Below are 8119 nucleotides of genomic sequence, written 5' to 3' on the forward strand. Positions count from 1 at the left end.
CCCCCCCCCCCCTCCTTTCCCTCCTGTAACCACCAGACACATCCAGCAGCCATCTGACTGAAAAGACCCTCTTCCTGAGCCTGACACTCGCCACCAGCAAACATTATCCCATGGAAACACAGATGACTAGGAGGCAAGTGGTTTATTCATATTGGGAGTCTTTTTGATGCAGCTTATACGACCCTCTCCAGTAATTCCCTGCCCTCCGATCACACTGTGGACTCCCTCTTGCAGCCCAGACACAGGAGCGACACAGCAAGTTGGCCAGAGCCTCGCTTTCTCTAGCATCCTCTGCCTCTGTGGGTGCCACTTCATTTGTTCCCTGCTACCTGTACCTAATTAAGGATCTGCAGAGACTAGGAGAGGATAGATTCCTTATTGCTGGCTTGTGTTACACTGACAGAGAAAGAAGCTCTAGCATGAATGATCTGTGCCAGGGGATCCCTATTTTATAGCCCTGGTTCATCTTCTGGAGGAGATATCTGATTGAGGACAAGAGCACCCAGCAGAAGCAGAGACCATGCTGCGGCAAAGCATTGCAGTACTAATCAGTACTATCACAAACCTCAGGCATTTGCCACTGATATTATAGGTACTGCTGTCTAACACTGACCTGTGTTGTTATAATCTTTCTCTCTTCCTTCTTTTTTTCTCTTTCTTTCTGTCTCTGCATGCAATCCCTTTTCAGCTCTCTCTCTCTCTCTGTACTGCCTTGTGGGGACAGCATGGGGCTATATGTGACAGTGTGACAGAGTGCTGGTTTAGTGGAGGGAGCGGTGACATTTAGCAGGTTGCTGTGGTGTAAAGTGCTAGGCAGTTGAAATGCACATATGTAGAATATTGTGGATTACTCTTGAAAGTTTAGCCAGCTGATGCAGGGGACACATTTGCATTAGAAGCACCAGTAGACTTGTTTTTTAAACAATGTAATCTACATTTGCTTGTGTGGCTGCTTAGGGTAGATTATACAAACAGTGAAAGCAAAATACTGTTTTCATGGTAATATTGTTTGTATGCATTATAAATACACAGTTGAGTGTACATCAGTATGCACACAGGTCCAATTAACATATATGAGGCTTAGCATAATGTATTTCATATCATGTAGATTTTGTACTTTAAGACACCTATGTGTGTGTATAAGAAAACTCACTGCAGACACCCATTTTAGATTGCATGTATAAATGTAATGTGTAATGATGTATATTTGGTTAATGCACATACATAAACGATCTCATTCACAATACACTTAGGAATGTATGATGCTTTGCAGAACATGGTTGCTATGAGAATTATGTTGCACTGATCATAAGATCTTTCATATCTGGATGCAGATTACCATTACACTCTCATAAACCTATATCTGTCCCTAGTGCAAGTTATGTGACCAAGTGGAATATGAGATGGTGCTTAGAAAATTGTTGATGGTTAATTTATTCTAAAGTTGTATGACACGAAAACATACTGTACAGCTTTAATCACATCTTAAAAGGACGTTTGTGTACATGGAAGTGTCATAAGTAGACAGCTAGTATTCCGGTGCATATGCAGTTCACATGCAAACATGTATGCAGACAGTGAGTACCATTTTCATGCTATGCATGCCTCATGACACGTAATAAATCAGTGATATTAAGACCATTTTTTTCTGTTTGCTCAGATGATGTACACCAGCAGACTGAGATATTTTTGCCACTGCTTGAAGATGTTTGTGTGGCTTTTCCTGTTCCTTTCCACCCCAATATCCTCCACCAACCCGGACTCAGAACTCACCCTGGAGATCTGCAGTGTCTGCTCGTGCCTGTCAGTAGAAAATGTGCTGTATGTCAACTGTGAAAAGGTGTCAGTGTACCGACCAAACCAGCTGAAGCCCCCTCAGTCCAATTTCTACCACCTGAACTTTCAAAACAATCTTTTGATCATTTTGTATCCTAACACGTTCCTTAATTTCACCCATGCTGTGTCCCTGCAGCTGGGCAACAACAAGCTGCAGAATATAGAGGGAGGAGCTTTCCAGGGGCTTAGTGCATTAAAACAGTTGCATTTGAACAACAATGAATTAAAAGTCCTGAGGGCTGACACTTTCCTGGGCATAGAGAACTTGGAGTATCTCCAGGCTGACTACAATTTAATCAAGTATATTGAGCGGGGAGCCTTCAATAAACTACACAAGTTGAAAGTTCTTATTCTAAATGACAATTTGGTCTCTGCTCTACCTGACAATATATTTAGGTTTGCTTCATTGACTCATTTGGACATTAGAGGAAACAGAATACAGAAGATACCCTATATAGGTGTTTTGGAGCATATTGGGAGGGTGGTGGAGCTGCAGTTGGAAGATAACCCTTGGAATTGTACATGTGATTTGCTGCCTTTGAAAGCTTGGTTGGAGAACATGCCATATAATATCTACATTGGAGAGGCTATTTGTGAAACACCAAGTGACTTGTATGGAAGGTTATTAAAAGAGACAAATAAACAAGAACTATGCTCCATGGGAATTGGCAGTGATTTTGATGTAAGGATATTGCCTCCATCCATGGAGACAACATTCACCACGCCTGGAGGGAACACTGGCCAAACCTCACAGAATCGATTGGCCACCAAACCTCCTAAAACTACCAACCCTTCCAAGAATTCTGGAATAGTGTCTGGAAAATCTGTTTCTAATTACAATCTCAGCCAGATAGTGTCATTTCAAACAAGGGTACCTCCTCTCACTCCTTGCCCATCACCTTGTGTTTGTAAAACACATCCTTCTGATTTAGGATTGAGTGTTAATTGTCAGGAAAGAAACTTAGAGTCAATGGCTGAACTAGTACCTAAGCCTGTAAATGCCAAGAAACTGCATGTGAATGGAAATTATATTAAACAGGTGGAACAGGCAGACTTTGCTGAATTTGAAGGTTTAGATCTACTTCATTTGGGAAGCAATCAACTAAGTATGATTAAAGGAAATGTATTTTGCAACCTTACAAACCTAAGGAGGCTTTATCTCAATGGGAATCAAATTGAGCGTCTGAGCCCTGAAATATTTAATGGTTTGCACAACCTCCAGTACCTTTATCTGGAATACAATGTGATAAGGGAAATATTGGGTGGGACCTTTGAATCCATGCCAAATCTTCAGCTACTCTATTTGAATAACAATTTATTGAGAAGCTTGCCAGCTTATATATTTTCAGGAGTGCCCCTGGCTAGACTCAATATCAGGAATAACCATTTCATGTACCTGCCTGTAAGTGGCGTTCTTGACCAGCTGAAATCTCTAACACAGATTGATCTGGAAGGAAACCCGTGGGACTGCACATGTGATTTAGTAGCTCTGAAGCTCTGGCTAGAGAAGCTGAGTGAAGGCATTGTCATGAAAGAGGTCAAATGTGAGACACCTGTGCAGTTTGCAAACATTGAGCTGCGATCTCTGAAAAATGAGGTTTTGTGCCCCAAGCTGATAAACAAGCCTCCCACACAATATACCAGTCCTATCCCTGCTATCACGTTCACAACACCCTTGGGTCCTATAAAAAGTCCACCAGGTGGACCCGTCCCTTTGTCTATTTTAATACTTAGTATTTTAGTAGTGCTCATATTAACAGTTTTTGTTGCATTCTGCCTTCTTGTTTTTGTTCTGAGACGTAATAAAAAACCTACAGTAAAGCACGAAGGCATCGGGAATCAGGAGTGCAGTTCTATGCAGCTCCAACTAAGGAAGCATGACCAGAAAGCACTTAAGATGGATGGTATCTCTGCAGAAACCTTTTTTCCACAAACCATTGAACAAATGAGTAAGAGTCACATATGTGGCATAAAGGACCATGAAATGGGATTTCCATTTACTGATCACCAAGGGCAAAAGGTGGTCCTCAGGAGTTTGACTGACAAAGATAAGGATTTATCACATGGGGATTCTAGGAAAAGACTTAGCACAATTGATGAACTGGATGAGTTCTTTCCTGGAAGAGACTCTAATTTATTTATCCAGAATTTTTTAGAAAGTAGAAAAGAATATAATAGTATAGGAGTCAGTGGCTTTGAAATACACTATCCAGAAAAGCTACAAGATAAGAAATGCAAGAAGTCGTTAATAGGTGGGAACCACAGTAAAATTGTGGTAGAGCAGAGAAAGAGTGAATACTTTGAACTTAAAGCCAAACTTCAAGGCACACCTGATTATTTACAAGTCCTTGAAGAACAAACAGCACTGGGCAAAATGTAGGTCATGCAGATTAAACCCTAATAGAGACAGTAATTCAATGATGAAAAGTGCCTTGGTAGACTTTAAACTTCCAAATATAATCTATATAGGCATAGATGCAGGTGATTTCAGGAGTGTCCAGTTGATTATGATTGAAGGAATTTCTTTGTAGGTTCTAATTTTTCAGATCATCTCCTATCTGGACCTCTAGGATTGCACCAGACACTATTGCCAAAGGGATACTTTATATTATGACAAACAAAATTAACCTCAACCACAGAGGCAACTACTCTATATTTTGTACCCAAATTGCAAAACTTTTGTCTCCCTGTGATTGGTTATTGCAACGATAAAGAAAAAAAACTGTGACCAGTAAAGTCTATCTTCATACTTAACGTCTACTTCCAAATGGATAAAGCTGGTGAAAATGTTTCTGTTATTGTCTAAACAGTGTTTTAAAAGTAATCTTAGACAAGTCAAAAGCATGCAAAGGAACGTCAGTTTCTTTAAAACAGTATCATTTCTGTTAACCTTTAACTAGAAAAAAAGAGGAAGATAACGTTAAAATGTGCAAGTGCATAAATCCATGCTTTACAATTCTCCGAAAATAAATAATATCTATGAAATAATTTGTATACTAAATAGAAAATATATGTACTCCTTAATATGTATTTAAATGCCTGACTTGTTTCTGTGATCACAATGCATTAATCTTAAAAAAAACAAAAAAAAAAAAACTAAACATTGAGATACCAAACTGATACAGGAAATGATTGATGTGTAAACTTGATATAATGTGATCAGGTACAAAATAAAGGTTGTCCACATACACTTTTGTGAATTCTAGATTCTATTACGTCCTGACTTATATTTTGTACTTTCTTATTTTTAGTCATCTTCACTTAGCATTACCACTATGGCTGGCCTAATGCAGATCACTTTTGTTTTTAACCCTTTTAACATTGGATAAAAAATGAATCATTGCAGGGGTACAAATGTATACTTGAGATTACATAGATCATTAAATAGTGTGTGTTGACTAATCAATGGATTGCGGTTTGACCTTGTATCACATACATTGTTAGTTTGTATGTCATTTGATGGGATATTTGCATAGTGTTGTTTGCTATGATGAAAAAGCAGGATTGCTGCCTGGCTGGTACATCGCACAATTTTGTCTGTTCAGTTCTGGATTGCTATAAAAGAAGGCTTTGCTGATTAGTATTGCATGATATATGCATCATACAACATGGTGTAATCTGTGTTATATAGGGCTAGCCTAAACCTGTTCGCAGATCACACCAATAGCATATGTTTTGCAGGCAGTCTCACATATGCTTAAATGAGGTAATTAGTTCCTCAGCTATGTGATATAAAGCCAAACTTGGAACAGATATGCAAAATACAGTTTAATGCAGTAAGCTGTTTATTTTAAAATTACTAAATGTGTTTTGTCAAAGTTAACAGCATGGGTACCTATATTTTGTTGTGGTGTCAGTTTCCTCTAATCCCTTGCACAGCATAATAAAAGAGTAAGGATCAGCTGTTGTTTTCAGAAGGAGACAATACAGATATTACCTCTTAAGTATGCTGTTGCTTTTTCAATGACCAAACAGTAGGCTGCAGGGTATTAGGTGACACCACCATATTCTTCATCTGTGTAATAGAAAAGGTGTCATCCTCTCTCCTGGTTGTGCAGTGTGACAGGGATGTGTGATTCACTAAAGTGACTAAACAGAACTACCATGTTTTTGTTTAGTAAATGTTTTTTTTAGTAATGTTTTTTTTAAAACTTTTGTATTAAGCTGTTTGGCTTGTGTTCAACTATAAATCAAATGTCTCTCCACAAAATTCTACCTCCAAGGAATTCCTGTGTGAGAGACAACTTTTGATAATATTGATTCCTGCACACTGTTAGTCAAATCCTCCCCATGTGACAGCATTAGGCATGGTCATTGGGTGCCTAGACACGTGGTTGGACAGACCTCCATTTGTGTTCTGCCACATTCATATGTTTCAGGATTCCAAATCTGGCAGCAGCAGGGTATAGTTGTGTGGCTAAGTTTTTGGTTGGAGACAAATTTGCTTTAAAGTGATATTAAAGTCAAAAGGATTTTAAACTGCTCCAAATGCTGATAAATCACTTACAATGGATGCATCTTCTTGATGTTTGAGGGTTTTAGTTTCCTGCAGAATCAGCTGGTCTCCTGAGCACTGGTCCACACTTCCTGTTTTAGAGTGACTCCTTTCTCAAGCAGAGGGCTATGCAGTCACCTTTCTGAGTGTTAGTAAGCAGTGTTTGTCTCCACAAACACACAGACACAGTAAATCAAGCTACTCCCCTTCCCCCTGGCCCCCTCTCTTCCCTCCTCCTTTCTCCAAACTAGTAGATGAACAGTTGCTGGAGTCTGCTCTGTTCCTTGTGATCTAATACTGGACAGGAGGTTTAGGGAAGGTCAGCTGAGAGACTTGTGTAAGTAGCTTTTCAGAAACATAATGATTGTAAGTATTTGGGCAAAAAAGTAAAGCAATGCTTTGCTAAGCAATGTATTTTTGTTTGATCTGGATTCATTATTTAAACAATACTACTTTAACTACTTGAGTAGCTATCCACAAAACCAGAACTGCTGGTTTGACCTGAAGGAAGTTTTCATAAACTCTGGACTACCCATACATTGTTATTGTTTAATTGTTGCATATCCAGCAATAAAAGGCCATCTGGTATTTTGGGCTTTAAGAAAGGTGCAGTCTGATCCAATGTCACAGTTTTTTTCTAATTGTGTGTGTTTGTTACAAGATGTCTATTGCAATTGAAGGGGTAGAGGGCCGATATCCAGGGTATTTAAATTGTCTCACTAAGTCTCTGCAATGTTTTAGATATTCTTGCCATCCTTTACAATGGGCAAGTGTGCATGGCTTGCAGATGTACTATGACACATTGGGGGCAATTTATAAAAAATAGAGCAGGCAGAATCTGGAGCAGTTGCCCATGGCAAGCAATCAGCTTCTATCTTTCATTTGCAAAGCTTATTTGAACAAACTGAATATAGACGCTGGTTGGTTACTATGGCAACTGCTCTAGATTCTGCCTGCTCCAGTTTTGATAAATTCTCTCCATTGTTTATAAGAAACAAGAGCATTTCTTACATTTCTATGCATTACTTAAAGCTGAAGTTTAATCTGCTTCCATTGTGCCCACCCTGGTTCCTCCTTTCCCTCCTCATCAACATGCATGAATATATTAAATAAAGCCTTTCTGTTTTTATTACATGCCTTATTTTGAGACCTAGGATTACCATCACTAGGGCTCTGAGCTTACCTTTGTAATGTAGGCAGATCATGGCTGGTGGGTGGTGCTGGCTGGGGGCTGTAAATAGCTTCCTGAAAACTAGGAGCTGTGATAATACCCACATGTGAGACCAGAAGCTTATAATTACAGCAAGGGGAGTCCTGACAGGCATGAAGTCCATTGTTCTCACAGATAAACAAAGGTAGAGTGCAGGAATTAGGATCATGCATAAATAGAAAAAAAGGATCTAAATACAGTAAGAAGACATATTGCAGATTAGGTACACATAAACATATATGTGTGTGTGTGTGTGTGTGTGTGTGTGTGTATATGTATATATATATATATATATATATATATGTATGTATATATATATATATATACACAGGTGAAACTCGAATAATTAGAATAAGGCCCAAACCAAATACTGAGTACATATGCATGCTTGTACTTTTCACGTCCGATATTGTTCTATGCACAATCCTTGTTTTATTGATTGCATGTAATAATCTACTTTTTTGAGGTTGTGGATTTGGGGTTCTTGGGGTTTTCATGAGCTGTAAGGCATAATCATCACAATTATGACAAATCACGGCTTAAACTATCTTGCTTTGCATGTAATGAGTCTATCTCAT

General features: G+C 38.8%; 1 protein-coding gene across 2 annotated transcripts in view; it reads left to right on the plus strand.

Moving 5' to 3' along the window:
• Window positions 1-4796, plus strand: part of SLITRK4 (SLIT and NTRK like family member 4) — a 7900-nt gene extending 3104 nt beyond the window's left edge. Inside the window, exons 1-2 of one of the 2 annotated variants that reach the window (XM_018563102.1) lie at window positions 7-592; window positions 1661-4796. In XM_018563102.1, the coding sequence (XP_018418604.1) occupies window positions 1661-4216 (2556 nt within the window). In that variant the 5' untranslated portion in view covers window positions 7-592 and the 3' untranslated portion in view covers window positions 4217-4796. Of the gene's footprint in view, window positions 1-6; window positions 593-1660 lie in introns of those variants that run through there. The other variant, XM_018563103.1, reaches the window with a different exon arrangement.
• Window positions 4797-8119: the final 3323 nt, after the last annotated feature.

The sequence above is a fragment of the Nanorana parkeri genome, unplaced genomic scaffold, assembly GCF_000935625.1.
Source record: "Nanorana parkeri isolate BGI_ZX_2015 unplaced genomic scaffold, ASM93562v1 scaffold631, whole genome shotgun sequence".
Lineage (NCBI taxonomy): Eukaryota > Metazoa > Chordata > Amphibia > Anura > Dicroglossidae > Nanorana > Nanorana parkeri.